This window comes from Podarcis pityusensis, assembly GCF_964106645.2.
Source record: "Podarcis pityusensis genome assembly, chromosome: 15".
Taxonomy (NCBI): Eukaryota; Metazoa; Chordata; class Lepidosauria; order Squamata; family Lacertidae; genus Podarcis; species Podarcis pityusensis.
Window position 1 is genome coordinate 3,448,768 of NC_138040.1, and position 21,482 is coordinate 3,470,249.

A 21,482-nucleotide genomic window follows, 5' to 3' on the forward strand; every position below is an offset into this window, starting at 1 on the left:
TTATTTTCTATGATTGTACTTTTTTATTGTAAGTTTTAAAACTGTTCTGTGTTCCAAGGTGTTGCTAACCTGCCCTAGCACCTTGGAGTGCAGGGCGGAGAATAAATTAAAATAATCATCATAATTTTGGACCAGTTGATGTTTCCAGTTCTCTTTGAGGGCAGCCCTGCATGGGGCTCATTGCAGCAATCCAGTCTGGAAATTGTCATTAGGGTGAAGGGCAGGTAATAAATTACAACAAGAATGAAAGAGGATATTGATGTTACAGATATGAAATTGGGAACTGCTAAATATGTGTTAAGATGAAATTCATATTGGAAGGTGTCGAGGAAGTCTTCTGGCAATGTAAATATACCAGGGTTTAAGAAGGGGGGAGGGAAATTCTACTTTTATCTTTTGTGTTTTTATTGTTGTTAAGTTTTTATGTTGCGTTCAATGTAATGTTTTTTTCTGTGTTTATGTTTGTGTATTATAAGAGAAAACCAATAATTTTTTTGGGGGGGGGGGAATTATAACAAGAACAACCTCAAGATCGGGCTGCTGCAAGGCTCTCCACATGGGGCTGCCCTTGAAGACAAATTGGAAACTTCATCTGTTCCAAAATTACTATAATATTTGGGGATGCAGGGAGTATCATATCTCCTCCCAGTCTCAACTAAGGTCACCAGATGTCCCTGTTTCCCGGGGACAGTCCCTGGATTTACAAATCAGTGTCCATACAAAATCCATGGAAGCTGAAAATTGTCCCTGGATTCAATGAAAAAAATCTGGTAACCTTAGGCTAAACATCCCTAACTTCCTCATCAGGCTTGGTTTCCAGACCCTCAATCTCCTTAGTTGCCCTCCTCTGCACACCTTCCAGCTTGTCAACATCCTTCTTAAATTGGGGTGCCCAGAACTGGACACAGGGCTCCAGGTGTGGCCTGACCAAGGCAGAAGAGAGTGGTACCATTCCTTCCCTTGGTCTGGACACTAGACTTCAGTTGATGCAGTCAGGAATAGCATTAGCCTTTTTTGCTGCTGCATCACACAGTGGCCTCATGTTCAGCTTGTGGTCCACTAAAACCCCTAGATCCTTTTCACATGCACTGCTGTGAAGCCAGGTATCCCCCATCCCATGTTATTGATCCTCCCCTTTCTTCTTTGGGCTTGGTTAAAAGGTAAAGGGACCTCTGACCATTAGGTCCAGTCGTGGCCGACTCTGGGGTTGCGGCACTCATCTCGCTTTATTGGCCGAGGGAGCCGGCATACAGCTTCCGGGTCATGTGGCCAGCATGACTAAGCCACTTCTGGCGAACCAGAGCAGCGCACGGAAACACCGTTTACCTTCCCGCCGGAGCAGTACCTATTTATCTACTTGCCCTTTGACGTGCTTTCGAACTGCTAAGTTGGCAGGAGCAGGGACCGAGCAATGGGAGCTCACCCCATCGCGGGGATTCGAACCGCTGACCTTCTAATCAGCAAGCCCTAGGCTCTGTGGTAAACCCACAGCGCCACCCACGTCCCTTCCTTGGGCTTGGTTGCTGGCTAGTAATAATAATAATAATAAGCAGATAATATATTAAATAATACTAATATTAATGCTGCTCTGGTCTCCTTTGGGAGGAAGGCTTGGGGTATAGATTTAAAAAATAAAACAATACGTGGCTTGGTTGCCGGTTTACTATTCTTATTATTAATACGATGAAATTCACGAGATTATTGTGGTTGCCGATTGTTCTTAATACATGCCACCTCCTCTTGGCTCCCGGACAGAACGAGCTCAACGCTTTCAGCTACGAGATTATGGGCGCTCTGGGGGAGATTGCTCTGATGGTGGACAAACTCCCTGAATGGGCCGCCCCTCAGTACGTGGAGAAGAGCATTATGACGATGACTGACGAGACCTACATCCACCGTGAGCCGCTGGGCGTGGTCCTGGTCATCGGGGCATGGAACTACCCTTTCATCCTCGTCATACAGCCGCTTATTGGGGCCATCGCCGCAGGTAAGTGGGCGCAGGGGGTAGAGAACCTTTTCAATCCCAGGCACAGGAGGAGGGGGGCTGTTTCTAGTCCTCATGAGGACAGAGAGCTGTTTGGAGGGACGAAAACCACAGCGCTGGGAAAAGCTCGGTCCGAACGGGAGGCAGGAGAAGCCTTCGCAGGGATAAAGACTCGCTCAGTTCAGTGGGGCCGACCCACGGGTTTACGATTGCGGCCGTCATTCTCTCTCCTGACTCCTGCGGTTCTGCCTGAGCTGTGGTCCTGCGGTGTTTGCAGCCCACGAAGCTGCTTGCCCTGAAAACCCAGGTGGGGGTCCCCTTTTCTCCAGAGCCTGGCCGCTGGATCACGCCAAAGAACCACCTTGCCCCGGCCTCCTTGCTTAGGTAGGGACGTAGGGCAGCAGCAGAGGTCCTGTCTGGCCTGCAGAAGGTCCTAGGTTCCAACTCCAGCATCACCAGTTGCAGCTGGGAATTGTCCTGTGTCTGAGAGCTGCTGCCGGCCCGTGTCGACAATACTGGGCTAGATAGGCCAGTGGTATTGCTCAGTGTAAAGCAGCTTCCCAACCTGAGCTCAGCAGGCCCTCTGCCCTCCTCGTGTTCCCCAGCGGCTGATATTCTGGGGCCTCTGATCTTTGGGGTATAACACAGCCATCGCGACTAGCAGCCAACTGCTCCCCCTTATCCTCTTCCTGCACTTTTGAACAAATATCCCCTTCCTCGAATCTTCCAGGGAACGCTGTCGTGCTTAAGCCGTCCGAGGTCAGCGAACACACAGCCAAGCTCTTTGAAGAAATCCTCCCCCAGTACCTGGACAAGGTAGGCCCAATCTCCTGGCTTGGCGTCAGATTTGTAATCCAGAAGCGCTTAATTTCTCTGCGTGAAACAGTGCGTGCTCTGTGCTTTGTTTTGTTAAGGCCTTAAATTCTGCATGTTGACCGTTGCAAATTCTTCACCGGGGAAGAGCGACGCCGCCATAACGCTCCACATCCTTCAGATGTTTTGCCATACTGCAACTCCCAGCCACCATTGCGGCCGTGCCTGGTGGGAGTTGTAGTTCGGCAATATTTGGAGGGCGCCAGGTTGACGAAGGCTGCCACAGTCGGCGTCAGGGGAGATTCCCACCTCTTCTCCAGCGCAGTTTAAATTGGCCCCATCAGAGAGCACTGAAGTCCAGCAAATAGTATAATAATATTAGTTATTACGTATGTAATTATTACATATTCTTCCCCCCAAAAGCATACTTCTGCTTTATTTACTTATTGTTATTATTTTATTAACTTAAATGTCCTGCCTTTCCCCCCCTTCCCCTCCTCTCTCTGGAAAAAGGAACTTGGTGTGTTGTCCCCTAAATGCAACATTGTGCAATATATTTATTCAACTTATTTCCCCGTTCTTCCTCCCAAAGGCGGCAAACATGCCAATAGCAGAATCCCATTAAAACCTCTGAAAAACCATTTTGGTAACAACCTTTTTTTACAAAGAAAGAAGAAGAAAAGGGAGGGTGGAGTTTAAAACCTCTGAAAGAAGCCTTTCCACACCCGCTGTCCCGTGTAAAACCATCTGCTCCGACTGATAGCAAAACAGTACATAAGATAGCAGCCTGTAGCAGCATTAGCAACATGAAACCAGGAAGAAACAATTGAATAGCGAAACGACGGTTTGAATAACAACCCTAGAGGGAATAGCGCCAAGATTAATGAACCCCCAAACGCTCGCCTTGACAGCCTTTGTAAACAGCTGCCGTTTTAAGCCACGGGTGGGGAGCCTAGGACTCAGGGGCCAAATCTGGCCCACAGGCCTCTCTGTACGGCCCCCGGGATCTTCCCGAAGTCATGCTTGCCCCCTCATTCCAGTTCTGGCTGGGATGTGCCCCTGGGCTGTGATAAAGCCTCTTGCTGTTTTGGAACCTCTGACCTTCTGCACAGTTGCAACACAGCCCCCTGAACCAAAGAAGAGGATCTCTGCCGTTTCTCTGCTTTCCCTCTTTCTCCTGCCCAGCTCTTTTGGCGTGCGGCCCCTGGATTGTCGCCTGGGAGGGAATGAGACCCTTGGGCTGAGAAGCAGTTTCCCAGCCCTGTCTTTAAACAGGTACTTAGGACCGTGAAGCCGAAGGCAGGTGCACTTTTGTGTGGGTTGCTAAAAAGCTGCGACCGGTTTGACGATCCGGTTTGACTAGCCGATCTGGATGCGTCTTATGCTGAGGTCAGGCTTCAAAATCCGACAGTCTCGTATTTAATTTTGTCTTTTGTTTGTGCCTACCGTACTGAGCTCCAAAAGCAGTTTCCAACGTGCTGGAGTGCCCTCTGCACTTGGCGTTCTGCTTATCGCTGCTCTTGCTTGAACAACGTGAAATTGAAATTAACTGCCAGTTAGCACATCTATTGCTGGTAGATGGATATCAACGAAGCATCAGCAAACGAGAAAATTGCATACAGTGGTGCCCCGCAAGACGAATGCCTCGCAAAACGAAAAACCCGCTAGACGAAAGGGTTTTCCGTTTTTGCGTCGCTTCGTAAGACGATTTTCCCTATGGGCTTGCTTCGCAAGACGAAGGGCTTGATCCGCGCCGCGCGCAAACCGCTTTCACCGCCAATCTATCTATGCGGCAGCGGAGAATCTAATAGTAATAGCAATTGATACATTATTAGCGTCCGGAAACACAGCCGGTGGTGATGCTGCCCCGCGCCGCTTCGAAAAGTTCCTAGGCTTCAGCCTTAGAACTGGGAGGGGACCTGGCGGCGACACCCGGCTCGGGGTGGGATTTCCCCGTCTGCGCTCTTAGCGCGCGCGGCGACCGCTAGATCCCGAGGACGGCAGACTGGGCATGAAAAGTTTTGCCTGCCCATCTCCGAGGAAGCGGGGGGAGATGATCCCTGTCGAGGGAAGAAGGGGGCACCCATCTGCCAGCAGCTGGTTCCCCCCAACCGAGGCTGGCGCCATCGCCTGTCAAAGTGACCGCAAAGGCGAGCTCCGGTCGCGCGGCCGAGGGAAGCCCCGCTGTGGGTCGTCCAAAGTCAGCCCGAGCACGCCACTCACCTAAAAGGCATGGAGAGACGGAGGGAGCGCGCGAGGATCCCGGTGCAGAGGAGGCTCCTGCAGCAAAATAAAGGCAGCCGGAGGGCTCCAGGACCCGGAGCTGCGGCGGGGCCGTCGATGGCGTTGCCGGAGACTCCTCCCTCTGGGCCCCGCTCTCTCCGCTTTCGCCGCTGCTTGCCCTGCCTGCGATCGGCCGGGCTCATCGCTCCGCTCTGCAGAGCGCTGCACGAAGGCGCGGCAGGACAGGTGTCAGGGGACGCTTTGGCTGAGCGCGCCCCGGGATTGGAGGTGCGGGGTGCTTGCTGCAGATCTTATCTTCCGGGGTCGCTGGGATGGCGGCGGTCGGGGCTTGTGTTATGTAAGCGCGTCAGGAGGGACTGCTTAAGAGGCCGGACGAGGCTTATGCAATGGCCAGATGCTCCCTAGGGGTCGAGGCTTGCAGTTGCGGGAATGAGTTTATACCTGTAGCCGCTCAGCCGCTAATAGCCGTGCTTCGCAAGACAAAAAAACCGCAAGACGAAGAGACTCGCGGAACGGATTAATTTTGTCTTGCGAGGCACCACTGTATTCAGTTCTCCAGATTTCTCCAAGCGTTCATTTGTTCTAAATGTGCACGAAGATTCGTTAGCATTTGACTCTAAATTCTTCCTCCTGTGCACATTTTGGTATGCAATTTGTCCTAATACCCACGTTTTTGCAAACCAGCTTTCCCAAATCTGATCCAAGTGTTTTGCATGTTATTCATATGCATTTCTCTGCACGCTTTGCCCTGGGCTGTGCATTTCCAAGAACGATGCTCATTGCACAATCTGGCATCTTGGGCTTCTGCTTCTGGAAATGCAAATCGTGTGTGCCTTTCAGCGCAAACGAAATCAAATCCCTGCCCCAACCTGGCACTGTCCCTAAATTCCAACTAAAAGCGACACGAACTTTATTTCCCCACCCGCTCCCCTCGCTCTTATGGGAGACGAGCTGTTCTAAGCCATGCTTCTGTTCTGCATTCCCCGCCAGGAGCTGTTCCCGGTCGTCAACGGAGGGATTCCAGAGACCACAGAGCTTCTGAAACAGCGGTTCGACCACATCCTCTACACAGGCAACAGCACCGTGGGGAAAATCATCATGGAGGCTGCAGCCAAGAACCTGACGCCTGTCACTCTCGAGCTGGGAGGGAAGAGCCCTTGTTACATCGACAAAAACTGCGATGTCGACATGGCGTGCAGGTGAGCTCTACAACGGGTCGCTCTGTGCTCGAGCCAGTGCTGTCATGGTTCTGCAGCTCAGGGTCCATTTACAGCCCACCTGTATTTGTTGTTGTTGTTTAGTCGTTTAGTCGTGTCCGACTATTCATGACCCCCTGGACCAGAGCACGCCAGGCACTCCTGTCTTCCACTGCCTCCCGCAGTTTGGTCTAACTCATGCTGGTAGCTTCGAGAACAGTGTCCCACCATCTCGTCCTCCGTCGTCCCCTTCTCCTTGCGCCCTCCATCTTTTCCAGCATCAGGGTCTTTTCCAGGGAGTCTTCTCTTCTCATGAGGAGGCCAAAGAACCGGAGCCTCAGCTTCAGGATCTGTCCTTCCAGTGAGCACTCAGGGCTGATTTCCTTCAGAATGGATACGTTTGATCTTCTTGCAGTCCATGGGACTCTCAAGAGTCTCCTCCAGCACCAGAATTCAAAAGCATCCATTCTTTGGCGATCAGCCTTCTTTATGGTCCAGCTCTCACTTCCATACATCACTACTGGGAAAACCATAGCTTCAACTATATATTTTTTTCAATTTTTTTAATTAGTTTTCCAAATATATAACAAACAAAAAACATAAACAAACAAACACTTATCCAAAATCTGATAGTTCCATTTTTGTTCACATTGTTAAATGACTTCCTCAGATCCCCCTAGCTGAGTTTCCATGTAGTCCATTGTAGCAGTTTTCCAAAACTATTTTCACATAAAATTTACTTGGGCAATTCACATCTTTCTTTCTTTTCATTTTAACTTTAACTTAGTATTTTACCACATCACATATTTCAGTCCTAGGCCTATTTGGTACTCGCAGGTAGTTCTGTTGATGGTATCTTAACATATTTAGCTAAATAGTCTTTAAATTTCTTCCATTCCTCTTGATGTTCCTCCTCCCTCTGGTCACGGACTCTTCCGGTTAGGTCGGCCAGCTCCCCAAAATCCATCATCTTCATCTGCCATTCCTCCACTGTCGGTACTTCTTGTAGTTTCCAGTTTTTAGCCAGCAAAATTCTAGCTGCAGTTGTGGCATACAAAAACAGTCTTACATCTTTCTTGGGCAATTCCAGTATACTTTATTATTTCTAATTTGTTTATTACCCGGCCATCACCCCGACATCCCAGGGCAGGTTGCGGCATTAAAATGCTGTCGGCATCCGTCTGTCCTGAGAGACAGTGGAGTGTGCCTCCGGGGGTGAAGTCAAATCACTGCATTAGTCGCTGTCATCTTCTTTGGCAATCATTCCTAGCCGAGTAAGATTGTCTTCCATAAACACGGTTTTAACAATGAGTCCATAAGTAATAGTGCCACTGTATTCTGCTCTGATCAGACCTCACCTGGAGTACTGTGTCCAGTTCTGGGCACCACAGTTCAAGAAGGACACTGACAAACTGGAACGTGTCCAGAGGAGGGCAACCAAAATGGTCAAAGGCCTGGAAACGATGCCTTATGAGGAACGGCTAAGGGAGCTGGGCATGTTTAGCCTGGAGAAGAGGAGGTTAAGGGGTGATATGATAGCCATGTTCAAATATATAAAAGGATGTCACATAGAGGAGGGAGAAAGGTTGTTTTCTGCTGCTCCAGAGAAGCGGACACGGAGCAATGGATCCAAACTACAAGAAAGAAGATTCCACCTAAACATTAGGAAGAACTTCCTGACAGTAAGAGCTGTTCGACAGTGGAATTTGCTGCCAAGGAGTGTGGTGGAGTCTCCTTCTTTGGAGGTCTTTAAGCAGAGGCTTGACAACCATATGTCAGGAGTGCTCTGATGGTGTTTCCTGCTTGGCAGGGGGTTGGACTCGATGGCCCTTGCGGTCTCTTCCAACTCTAGGATTCTATGATTCTAAGTGACCGTGGAGGCCAGTTCTGGACCCACACGTCCTTACACAGTGGGGACATTGGTTTCCGGGCGGGAGTTCATCACGGTGAAGGTTTGCCAAAGGTGCCTTCCTCTTAGCACGTTTCTCCCTTGCGTCCTGAGTTCGAGTTTCTTCAAAGCCCATGACACCTTTTAATAATAATAATAATTTATTATTTGTACCCCGCCCGTCTGGCTGGGTTTCCCCAGGCACTCTGGACGGCTTCCAACAAAGATTAAAAATACATTAAAATGTCACACACACATTAAAAACTTCTAAATGTCAGGTAGACATCTGATGGGAGGGCATTCCACAGGACGGGTGCCACTACCAAGAAGGCCCTCTGCCTGGTTCCCTGTAGCTTTGCTTCTCGCAATGAGGGAACCGCCAGAAGGCCCTCGGAGCTGGACCTCAGCGTCTGGGCAGAAAGATGGGGGTGGAGATGCTCCTTCAGGTATACTGGGCCGAGGCCATTTAGGGCTTTAAAGGTCAACACTAACACTTTGAATTGTGCTCGGAAACGTACTGGGAGCCAATGTAGGTTTTTCAAGACCGGTGTTATGTGGTCTCAGCGGCCGCCCCCAGTCACCTGTCTAGCTTTGGCAAAGGCTGTCCTCCAGTTGGCGCGCTCTCTGGGGTGCAAGTCTGGGCAGTGTGTCTGGGGGTCCTGGGCTGCCCACATGACAAGACCCCCCCCCTCGCCCTCACTGATGTGGTCCAAAGGAAAGCAGAGCAAGATGTTTGGCACCAGCTTGGCAGCAGGAGTTGCCAGAAGGAGACGTACAAGGCGCCATCCAACCATCTTAGGGATTTGTGGGGGGTTTTCACCTGAGCCTTTTCCTCTCCCAAAGAGATCCCACAAGGCATTAGACTTTTTCTTTTTAATGGAAAAAAACACACACCATGTAAAACAGCTTGCAACCATAAGATATATATATATATATATTTCCAAAATTTTGTATTGAATTTTCACAATTATAACACATACAACATTAACAAAAAAGAAAAACAAAAACAGAAAAGCATATCAAAGAAAAAACAATACAATACAAAACCACAACAGTAATAATAAAAATGTAATCTTAATCCCATATCCAATTTTGTTTACATTGTAGATTGACTTCCTCAAGTCCGTTTCTTCTGAATATCCTTGTATCTGCATGTAACAGCTTTCCAATATCATTTTTAAACAAAAATATTTACAACTTTTGTCTATCTTATTCACTTTTCTTACTGTTCTCAGGCGTCAAAAAAGCAGATTAAAGAGGAGCGTCTTCAGCATTTTCTGAAAGCTGTATAATGAAGGTGCCAGATATACCTCTGTGGAGTGGGTGTTCCACAGCTTAGGGGCCGCTGCAAAGAAGTCCCTCTCCCACTGAGCCGCCACCCGTCAAGGCTCTGCGGGTGGAGGAACGACCCAAGATCTCAGGGTGTTAGTGGACCACAAGCTGAGTCCACTGTGTGATGCAGCAGCAAAAAAGGCTAATGCTATTCTAGGCTGCATCAACAGAAGTCTAGTGTCCACATCTAGGGCAGTAAATGTTATTGCTCTCTTCTGCCTTGGTCAGACCACACCTGGAGTCCTGTGTCCAAATCTAGGTAAAGGTAAAGGGACCCCTGACCATTAGGTCCAGTCATGACTGACTCTGGGGTTGCGGCACTCATCTCGCTTTATTGGCCAAGGGAGCCGGCGGACAGCTTCCGGGTCATGTGGCCAGCATGACTAAGCCGCTTCTGGAGAACCAGAGCAGCACACGGAAACGCCGTTTACCTTCCCACCGGAGTGGTACCTATTTATCTACTTGCACTTTGACGTGCTTTCGAACTGCTAGGTTGGCAGGAGCAGGGACCGAGCAACGGGAGCTCACCCCGTCGTGGGGATTCGAACCGCTGACCTTCTGATCAGCAAGTCCTACTTTGTGGTTTAATGCACAGCACCACCTGTGTCCCTGTGTCCAAATCTAGGGCATCCCAATTTAAGAAGGCTAATGACAAGGTGGAACTTCCAATAGCCAAAGCAGAGCTTTCCAAGTTTCATGCTTTGACACACTTTATAGACGCACATCATTTCGCCACATAGTAATTCAGTTTTACTAGCGAGCCGGAGATTAATCTAATCCCTTTCCAGCCCCGGGTGGAGCGCAGGGAACAATTGCATGGCCCGCCTACACACTGCAGCTAACACACTAATGTGTTTGGAAAGCTTTGATCTCAAAGGTTGCCACATGGAAAGTGGCTTGGGTTTGTTTTCTCCTGCTGTGGAAGACAGGATTTGGTCCAATGGATCCAAGTTACAAGAAAGGTTCCGACTAAACATCTGGAAGAACTTTCTGACTGCAAGGTCTGTTTGACAGTGGAATGGTTTCCCTCAGGAAGTTGTGGACTCCCCTTCCTTGGAGGTTTTTATGGAAATAATAATAATATTATTATATATTATAATATATATTATTATAATTATTATTATACAGTGGTACCTCGGGTTACAGACGCTTCAGGTTACATACGCTTCAGGTTACAGACTCCGCTAACCCAGAAATATTACCTCGGGTAAAGAACTTTGCTTCAGGATGAGAACAGAAATCGTGCTCCGGCAGCGCAGCAGCAGCAGGAGGCCCCATTAGCTAAAGTGGTGCTTCAGGTTAAGAACAGTTTCAGGTTAAGAACGGACCTCCAGAACGAATTAAGTACTTAACCCGAGGTACCACTGTAATATAATAATAATAATACAGTGGTGCCTCGCAAGACGAAATTAATTCGTTCCGCGAGTTTTTTCGTCTAGCGAATTTTTCGTCTTGCGAAGCACGAAATCCCATAGGAATGCATTGAAATTCAATTAATGCGTTCCTATGGTAAAAAAAAGTCCAAACAAAGCCAAATTTGGTACAAGAAGAGTTTATTAAGTGCTCTTTAAAGTCACACATACTGTAAAGAGCATTTCAAAAATTGAAGGAACAATAAATTCAAAAATTGAAGGAACAATAAAAATCATAAAAATTCTGAAAAAAACCACACAAGCTTCCAGATTCTTGCAAACCCCTCCTCAACTGTTCCCCCAGCCACCCACCACACAGAAATTCAAATCCAGAAATTTTTTTAAAAAACAGCAGAGTGGCCCAATGGTCACAGAAAATCATAAAAATGCAGAAAAAAACCACACAAGCTTCCAGATTCTTGCAAATCCCTCCCCAACACCAAGTCCTTGAATTCCAAACACCCCAACCCAAAATCCAAAAACCCCCAAAAAAGTTTTAAAAGTTTAACTTACCAAATGGCTGCAAAAGAAGTTTTGGAAAAGCTTCAAAAATCGCCAAAGTCTTCAAAAACCTCAAAAAAGGCTACCACACCGCGTGCTATGAGTTGCTCCTAGAAGTGAAGTCGCAACTGCACCTCTTCAAGCAATGCACCTTGGGTTTTAACGGTTTTACGAAAAAGGAAACAAACTTGCAAGACGTTTTCGTCTTGCGAAGCAAGCCCATAGGGAAATTCGTCTTGCGAAGCAGCTCAAAAACCGCAAAACCCTTTCGTCTAGCGAGTTTTTCGTCTTGCGAGGCATTCGTCTTGCGGGGCACCACTTTAATAATAATAATAATTTATTTATATCCCACCCTCCCCAGCCAAACGGGCTCAAAGCGGCTAACAACAGTAAAAATAACACAGTTATTCTACATTCTAAAATCAATTCATTATAAAATCAGTTCAAATCAAATTAATGGCAACCATTGGGCTAGAGTTCTGTGAGGATTACAGAGAGAGGGGGTCAGGCTGTGCCTTGGCCAAAGGCCTGGTGGAACAGCTCTGTCTTGCAGGCCCTGCGGAAAGATGTCAAGTCCCGCAGGGCCCTAGTCTCTTGTGACAGAGTGTTCCACCAAGTCGGGGCCACAGCCGAAAAAGCCCTGGCTCTGGTTGAGGCCAGTCCCAGATGTCGGGTGGCCATCTGTCATGTATGATCTAGTTGAGATTCCTGCATTGCAGGGGGCTGGACTAGATGACCCTGGGGGTCCCTTCCAACTCTGCAACTCTTATTATTCTAGAGAGCCTTCTCTCTCTTTTTTTAATAATAATTTTTATTGGGTTTACATTATTTTTACCATAGTCGCCGTCCTTTAAAATCATAACATCACCTATAGTCTTGCTCAAACTGAGCCTCAACTTCCCCTCCCTCCCATTACTTGGCTTTCATCAATATTCACTTACAACTTAGCATTTCTATATCAACCTACTTACCTTCTTTCATGCTTATAAAATTTACCTTATTTATTGTAAAGAGATTCCAAAAATTAGCATTACAAAATATTTTAACTCAAACCTGGCAAGCGTTTTCAAATGTTTACAATGTTCTCTCATATATTGTATAAATTTACTCCAGTCCTTTTCAAACAGCTCATCGCGTTGGTTTCGTATCTTCCCCATCATCTTCGCCAGTTCTGCATATTCCATCATTTTAGTCTGCCATTCTTCCAGGGTTGGAAGTTCCTGCTGCTTCCATTTCTGGGCTAAAAGTATCCTTGCGACTCTGGTAGCATACATAAATAAATTTATATCTTTTTTGGGAATTTCTTCTCCAATTATACCCAACAAAAACACCTCTGGTTTTTTAATAAAGGTATTTTTTAAAACCTTATTTCAGTTTGTTATATATCATATCCCAGTAGGCTTTAATCTTAGTACAAGTCCACCACATATGGAAGAAATTCCCCTCCTTTTCCTTACATTTCCATCTAGAGAGCCTTCTCTGCTCATCTCTGCACCCAAGAGAGCCTGTAGGGAATGAGCTGGCCTTTCAGTTATTTGGGGTCTGAGTTGATTTATCCAGAAGCCTCCCAAGCAAGGGAATGATGCGAGAGATCCCCGCTGGAGACTGGCCCACCAATCACAGCCTGCCCTCCATTGGCTTTCCTTCCTGTCTGCCTCCTTGCTTCCAACCAGCCCCTGGGAGGCCCTGCCTATCAGCTCCTTCTTTGCCCCTTGTAGACCTCAGCAGGGAGGAGGCCCCAAAACTAGAATCGGTTGGCTTTGCTCTGGCGCCACCTGCTGTTGGGCTCCCGGCCTTTCACCCTATGAGTGGTGAAACAGCCCTCTTCTCTTTGCTCGCGGGATGTGAGAAATTGCCCTTCGTTCTAAGCCTTGAACTGGCTCAGTAGAAAATTCCATGTGTGGTTAATGATGGGTGTTCACAGCGTTATGACATAGGCTGCCTCTTTCTCTGAACCTTGGTTTACGTCTAACCTGCTTGGATGTATTTTGCATCATCGGCTTGCGTTGAGCAATTGAGAGCAGGGGAGCCAAAGTTCAAATTCTCCCTCCTCCTCCCCTTTTCAAATAAAATAACAGCTGATGCATTCTGGAAATCTGAGCCGACTTTTGTGGTGGGGAAGGTTTTTTGGGCCTCTCGACGCATGCCAGAAGTGGGCAGCGCAGGAGGGAGAATTTGTACCTATGTGCTTCCGGCTACACGCTTTCTCTCTCTGCATCCAAGGGAGCAGAAGGCGTGATCCAAATTCGAGGTTACACTCCAGCCAGGAAGAAACACTCATGGGGGTTCTAGCAAAGGATGTTTGGCCCCAGGAGAGTTAGGAGGAATGGACCGGGAAGTCCAGAAGCCCACAACTGGCCTCACTTTTCTTTTTTAAAGTATTTTTTATTAGGAATTTATTTTCTTTTAACTTTTTTAAATTCAAAATTAAAACAAAACATATTATCCAGAAACATATCATCTTCATTTCCCCCCCCATTTTTCCTCCCTCCCCCCCACCCCCCCTTTGCTTCCCTCAGTTCGTCTTTGATTTCTCTGAGAATGCTGTTTTCTGCATGTTACACAGTTGTATAGATCCTCAAACTATTTAGCTGATTATCATCAATAAAAAGTTTGTGAGTGTTTCTTCAAAACCTGCCAAGGAGTCCAGTTCGTTTCGTTGTTTCTTTAAGTACAGTGGTACCTCGGGTTAAGTACTTAATTCGTTCCGGAGGTCTGCTCTTAACCTGAAACTGTTCTTAACCTGAAGACCACTTTAGCTAATGGGGCCTCCTGCTGCTGCCGCACTGCCGCTGGAGCACGATTTCTGTTCTCATCCTGAAGCAAAGTTCTTAACCTGAAGCACTATTTCTGAGTTAGCAGAGTCTGTAACCTGTCCCCCAAGGTACCACTGTACTTTGTAAAGGGTTCCCATTCATCTTTAAAGTCACAGTTATCCTTGTCCCGTAGTTTGTATGTCACAACTGGCCTCTCAACCTGGGGTTCCCCATCCCTGACGTTAGAGCATGTTGGTTTTGCAGTTGTGCATCAGACGATGTGCCGTCGTGGGTGTGTGAGGTCCTGGGGAACCCCAAAGGATGCAATCTTCCAAACAGCAATTATTAGATCACTTAGAAAGGCTGCACATTGCCAACTGATTCTCTTTCAACACTGCGATGTCTTGGTGTAGCCCAGATGGGATTTAGTAGTGAAATCCCCTCCCCACCGCCCTTTGAAAAGGTTTACCTCTCCCAAGACACTAGTTCATGGTGTTAGATCTTAGGTCTCTCTTTCCTCCTTTTTCCCGGCAGGCGGATCACATGGGGGAAATTCATGAATTGCGGCCAGACATGCATCGCCCCCGACTACATTCTGTGCGACCCGTCCATCCAAAACCAAATAGTGGAGACTGTTAAGAAGACGCTGAAGGTGAGGTGTTAGAATCGGGCAGATGCGTTCACAGGTGCCTCGTGCCATCGACGGAACATGGCTTTACAGTCGTGGCTTGGAAGTTGAACGGAATCCGTTCCGGAAGTCCGTTTGACTTCCAGAACGTTCGGAAACCAAAGCGTGGCTTCTGATTGGCTGCGGGAAGTTCCTGCAGCCAATCAGAAGCCCCATCGGACGTTCAGGTTCCAAAGAACTTTCACAAACCGGAACACTCACTTCCGGGTTTGCAGCATTCAGGAGCCAAAACGTCCGAGTACCAAGGCGTTGGGGATCTAAGGTACAACTGTATTGTTCCATCACATTTTTCCATCACATTTCTAAGCCAAAGTCCTGGAATGGTCATGCCAGGGCATTGGGAACCCCAAGGCTGTGACGCTTTGCGGTTTAAGGTTTTTGAGTCTCTTATTTTCCTTGCGTCCACCCTTTTCTGATTGCTTGCTTGTTAACAAGTCAATAAAATGGCTAGTTAGGACTACAAGAAGTTTTGTAAGGAGAAACATATGAAATATTGCAAAGTAGAGAAAGAACAGAGATATTAGTTATGAGATTTAAATGTAATAGTGAAAGTCAGAAATGTAAATTAAGTGAATAGGTTGGAAAATTTTCAGATGTGATTGATGGGAGCCAAAAAATTGTATAAGATATAAAAGTATGTTTAGTTACTGTATTTTCTGGCGTATAAGACTACTTTTTAACCCAGGAAAATCTTCTCAAAAATCGGGGGTCGTCTTATACGCCGGCTACAGCAGCAGCTCCCCACCAAAGGATAAAACGACAGCAAATTAAATCAGAGGACGCCAAGCTCTTTAGATGAAGCAGAAATACGCCTGGAAATTGGCCCCAGAAGCCCCCACAATCACCAGCAATAGAACGACCCTAACTGCTCCCGGTAGTACACCACTAGCAAATTCCACGAGTGGCTCAACAAAAGCAGTAAAAAATCCTCCCAAAATGCTTCAGCAGGTCCGACAAAAGCAATAACCAAGCAAAGTTCAGTGACGTCCTAGCGATTGAGGAAGCGAGCCAAAGAGGAAGCCCTCCATCTTGCTCCTCTGTTTAAACGGACCTGGCCAGCCCCCCCCCCCCCCCCCGGCCACTGGGAAGTGGAGCAGATTTCCAAGCCGGACTAGAGACTGGTTTTTTATTTGGTGTGCGTTGGAAGAGGGGTAGTCTTATCCGGCGAGTATATCCCAAACTCTATATTTTAACTGGAAGAGTTGGGGGGTCGTCTTATACGCCCAGTCGTCTTATACGCCGGAAAATACGGAAAATAAATGATATGTTAAAAAACTAATAGCAATTTATATAGAGATATATAAAAGTCAATAAAATGAAAACAAATTTTAAAAAACCAGGAGGCTAGCCCTCCCAGCCACCCTGAGCCAACGTGGCCTCGTTGACTCCCCCCCCCCGGCAGGAATTTTACGGCGAGGACATGAAGAAATCCCCGGACTACGAGAGGATTGTGAACAAACGCCATTTCAAGAGACTGATGGGCCTCCTGGAAGGACAGAAGATCGCTTACGGCGGGGAAACGGATGAATCCACGTGCTTCATAGGTAAGGCCGGGAGGGAGCTGAGTTTCGTTCTGAATCTCAGGCGGTGTTTTTCGGACGCATGAAAAGAAGCAATCTGCATGCCTCTTCTGTGCGGAGGAGGAGGAAGAATGAATCGGTTGGGTGGATAAATACATGTTGTTGCGCATGTGATTAAAAACGGGGTGTTTACAGCAGTGTTGCAAAAGGGGAAGCTCTGCTTCTGCCTGCAGAAGGCTGCGGGTTCAATCCCCTGCTCTGATGCTCTACATTCCTCTTTAAATCAGACCATGAGGACTAGAATCTTGCTTTGTTTTCAAGAGCTGTGGCCGAGTGGTAAGAGCGTCGGCTTTTGCATGCAGCTGGGGCTGGGATGCCCCACCTCCACCCCAATGTCTGAAACTCTGGAGAGCTGCTGCCAGTCAGTGTAGGCATCCCACCAGATGTCAAAGAGAACAACAACTACCAGACTTTTAGAAGACATCTGAAGGCAGCCCTCTTTAGGGAAGCTTTTAATGTTTGACGCATTACTGTATTTTAATATTTGGTTGGAAGCCGCCCAGAATAGCTGGGGAAGCCCAGCCAGGTGGGCGGGGTATAAATAATAAATTACAATTATAATTATTATAATTATAGGCAATACAGTGGTACCTCAGGTGACATACGCTTCAGGTTACAGACTCCGCTAACCCAGAAATAGTGCTTCAGGTTAAGAACTTTGCTTCAGGATGAGAACAGAAATCGTGCTCCGGCAGCGCAGCAGCAGCAGGAGGCCCCATTAGCTAAAGTGGTGCTTCAGGTTAAGAACAGTTTCAGGTTAAGAACGGACCTCCAGAACGAATTAAGTACTTAACCCGAGGTACCACTGTACTGAGCAAGATAGAGCAGCAGTCTGACCATGTATATAAGGCAACGTCTTGTATTTAAAGGAGTGTCCTTTTAGCCAACTTTAAAAGTGCCCCCAGGAAGCAGATTATTTTTTTTAACAACCTAATTTTTAATACAAAGATGTGCAACAGTTGCAAACAGCAAACAGCTTCCCCCCCCCCCGAAATTTAATTTCTCACACTGGAAGGAAGCCCCCCCCTCCCCTTTTTTTAAGACATGGGTGTTGTCTGAGTCGTCAGAGCAGGAGACTCTTAATCTCAGGGCTGTGGGTTCGAGCCCCGTGTTGGGCAAAATAATAATAAATAGTAATAATAAATTTTATTTATACCCCGCCCTCCCTGGCCAGAGCCGGGCTCAGGGCGGCTAACACCAATAAAATCAAAGTGAAAACAAAATAGTGGGGAAAGGGGGGGGGAGAAAGAAAAAAACCCCAATTTAAAATACAGGTTAAAATGTAATTTAAAAAAAGTAGCTGATAAATCAAGACCATAAGGGGAGGGAAACATAAGGGTCAGACCGAGATTCCTGCCTTGAAAGGGGTTGAGCTAGATGACTCTCGTGGTCCCTCCCAACTCTGCAATTCTATGATTCTGTGAAGTCTAAAAGCAAAGCAGGGGTTCAGAACCTCTGCATCAGAAGTGGGGGAAACCTGAGCAACAAACAGGCAGCAAGGTGGCGCCCCCACCTGGCCGGAGTTGATACTGAAGAGGCTCCCTTATAAGACTCCTGTGGCATCAGCCACTTGGGTTCAACGCCCCTGCCATGTAGGGTCCTCAGGCTGAATATTGCCAGGTGGAAATGTTGGGGTGATCCTATTATTATTATTATTATTATTATTATCATCATCACCTTTCAGCTCTTCCCCCAAATCACAGGTGAATTGCAGGGGAGGCTGGTTGCGGGGAGAGGTGGAGAGTTTTTAGAACTGAGGGCTAGCAGCTTGAGAAGTTTGTACGGAAGCTAGTGTGGGATTTGGAGCCCAATCCTTTGAAGTTCAACTCAGAAGCAAACTCCCTTCTGGTGCCTGCTGACCTGTAGAAGTTGACTTGTCTCTTAATCCCCTTTTAATTAACTTTAGAACGGTGTTCTTTTTAATATCTGTTTCAGCTTATTAATAATTTGAATGCCTTTTGGTGGTAAACCGCTTGGGCTTTAAAAAAAATTGAACTATAATTAAATACAGAATTATTAATATCTTAAACAGCTGCAAAGTGAGCCCCAATGGATTCCATGCGGGGTTTACTCCCAGGGAAGCGTGCAAAGGATTGGCATGAGAATCTTTTCGGCTGGAGACGTTCTGGTTCAGCTTTGGAAATGTTAGGTTTTTTGTATCCTGTTAATGCACCATTAGGATGCGGGTGGCGCTGTGGGTTAAACCACAGAGCCTAGGACTTGCCGATCAGAAGGTCGGCGGTTCGAATCCCCGCGACAGGGTGAGCTCCTGTTGCTTGGTCCCAGCTCCTGCCAACCTAGCAGTTTGAAAGCACGTCAAAGTGCAAGTAGATAAATAGGTACCGCTCCGGCAGGAAGGTGAACGGCGTTTCCGTGCGCTGCTCTGGTTTGCCTGAAGCAGCTTAGTCATGCTGGCCACGTGACCCGGAAGCTGTACACCGGCTCCCTCGGCCAGTAAAGCGAGATGAGCGTCGCAACCCCAGAGTCGGCCACGACTGGACCTAATGGTCAGGGGTCCCTTTACCTTTACCTTAATGCACCATTAATTAATTAAAGAGATTTATATACCACCCTTTCACTGGGTGGTTTCTAGTACAGTGGTACCTCGGGTTACAGACGCTTCAGGTTACAGACTCCGCTAACCCAGAAATAGTGCTTCAGGTTAAGAACTTTGTTTCAGGATGAGAACAGAAATTGTGCTCCAGTGGTGCGGCGGCAGCAGGAGGCCCCATTAGCTAAAGTGGTGCTTCAGGTTAAGAACAGTTTCAAGTTAAGAACGGACCTCCGGAACAAATTAAGTACTTACCCTGAGGTACCACTGTACTGCTAAGTGGGCAGAGCACCCGCTTTGCACCCTGGTTCGATCCCCAACATCTCCTGTTTAAAAAGGACCAGGTTGCACCCTGGACTCACCTCTTTTCTCTCAGCACCAACCATTCTCACGGACGTCAGCCGGGAATCCAAGGTCATGCAGGAGGAGATCTTCGGCCCCATCCTGCCCATCGTCACCGTCAAGGGCCTGGACGACGCCATCCAGTTCATCAACCAGCGGGAGAAGCCATTGGCCCTTTACGTCTTTGCCGACAACAAAAAGGTAAGAGTTCAGAGGTCAGGTTTCGCACTCGGGTGACGGAGCCTCTCGGGACACAAACCACTTCCGGGCTGCGTCGATTCGTTCCGGCCTCAGTCCTGGTTTCAAACCATTTGGGTTTCAGTCCGAGTACTTAGAGGCAGATTGCCCCCAACAGTGGAGAAAGTAGCCGTTCTTCCTGGTAGCCACTGAGAGCATTAATTTGTCATTTTTAAAGCCAGGGTTATTTTTAATAATAATAATAATAATTATTATTATTATTATTATTATTATTTATACCCCGCCCTCCCCAGCCAAGGCCAGGCTCAGGGCAGCTAACAAGCAATAATAAAAACAAGTTGAATGAATACAACTTAAAAACAAGATTAAAATGCAACATTAAAATATTGAAACATTAAAATATTAAAATGCAGCCTCACCACAGGAGGAGAAAGGAAAAAGAAAAAAGAATATTACTATTCCTCCTTTATTTCAGTCTGTCTCTGCACTGGACTTGAAACTTTTCACATATGGAATTGTTTGTGTACAGTGGACGCTCGGGTTGCGGACATGATCCTTGCAGGAGGCAAGTTCACAACCTTCAGCATTCGCAACCCGCAGCTCTGCGTCTGCGCATGCACAGGTTGCGATTCGGTGCTTCTGCGCATGTGCAAAGTGTGATTTAGTTCTTCTGCCTGAGCGCTGAAACACGGAAGTAACCCGTTCCGGTACTTCTGGGTTTCGGCGCATCCGTAACCCGAAACCGCGCAACCTGAAGCGTCTGTAACCCGAGGTATGACTGTATCTGTATGGGATCGTTTTTAATTGCTTCCATGGTGACATTGCATTGAGACAGTTTATGGGAAGCAATTCATGGACAGCATCAAATCCACAATTTCTTACACTTCAATTTGTTCATGAATCGCTTCCTAGGACGCCTCTGGAAGTGATTTTCTCAATGCAGTAGAAGCAGTAAAAACAAAACAAAACGAATTACATGTATAATAACAGTTCAAGCAACTGCATGCGTACACACACACAAAACTTCAAATCTAGTGCAGATGCCATATAAAGATGGCAATTAGAAGATTCTGTTGGAAGATGAAAAGTCTTCAATGGGGACCAAGAAGGTGATGGAAAAGGCTGCTTTCTGATTTTTAACGGGAGGGAGTTCCAGAAGGCAGGAGCCGCCACGCAATAGGCCAAATTCTAACCTTGTATGGAATGGACTTCCTGATAAGATCATAATAATAATAAATAATAACATTTTATTTATATCCCGCCCTCTCCAGCTGAAGCCGGGCTCAGAGCAGCTAACAACATTAAAATAATACAACATTCTAAAATCAATTTAAATCAAATTAATGGCAACCATTGGGCTAGAGTTCTGTGAGGATTACCAAAGGAGGGGGTCAGGCTGTGCCCTGGCCAAAGGCCTGGTGGAACAGCTCTGTCTTGCAGGCCCTGCGGAAAGATGTCAAGTCCCACAGGGCCCTAGTCTCTTGGGACAGAGCGTTCCACCAGATCGGAGCCACAGCCGATAAAGCCCTGGCTCTGGTCGATGCCAGCCTAACCTCTCTGTGGCCTGGGACCTCCAAGATGTTTTTGTTTGAAGACTGTAAGGTCCTCCGTGGGACATACCAGGAGAGGCGGTCCCGTAGGTACGAGGGTCCTAGGCTGTGAAAGGCTGTCTCCTGCAGAGTGCAGTGATCCGGGCATCCTGGTTTTGAGCTGTGTGACCAGGTCGCGCTGTGGGTTAAACCACAGAGCCTAGGACTTGCCGATCAGAAGGTCGGCAGTTCGAATCCCCGTGACGGGGTGAGCTCCCGTTGCTCAGTCCCTGCTCCTGCCAACCTAACAGTTCGAAAGCACGTCAAAGGGCAAGTAGATAAATAGGTACCGCTCCGGCGGGAAGGTAAACGGCGTTTCCATGCGCTGCTCTGGTTTGCCAGGAGCGGCTTAGTCATGCTCGCCACATGACCCGGAAGCTGTACGCTGGCTCCCTCGGCCAATAAAGC

General features: G+C 47.4%; 1 protein-coding gene and 1 long non-coding RNA gene across 4 annotated transcripts in view; one reads left to right on the forward strand and one right to left on the reverse strand.

The window, feature by feature from the left end:
• The window catches only part of ALDH3A2 (aldehyde dehydrogenase 3 family member A2), a 35,734-nt gene that overhangs the window by 6,542 nt on the left and 7,710 nt on the right, over positions 1-21,482 (forward strand). For all 3 annotated transcript variants that reach the window (XM_080983046.1, XM_080983045.1, XM_080983047.1), the window contains exons 3-8: positions 1,756-1,987; positions 2,715-2,800; positions 6,032-6,240; positions 14,661-14,778; positions 16,217-16,358; positions 19,322-19,488. In XM_080983046.1, coding sequence (XP_080839172.1) covers positions 1,756-1,987; positions 2,715-2,800; positions 6,032-6,240; positions 14,661-14,778; positions 16,217-16,358; positions 19,322-19,488 — 954 coding nt within the window. The remainder of the gene's footprint in view (positions 1-1,755; positions 1,988-2,714; positions 2,801-6,031; positions 6,241-14,660; positions 14,779-16,216; positions 16,359-19,321; positions 19,489-21,482) is intronic.
• Positions 500-21,369, reverse strand: LOC308464195. The gene is made up of 2 exons (XR_013979941.1): positions 21,205-21,369; positions 500-1,172 (listed from the first exon to the last, which is right to left on the reverse strand). It is a non-coding gene; the product is annotated as an uncharacterized lncRNA (long non-coding RNA).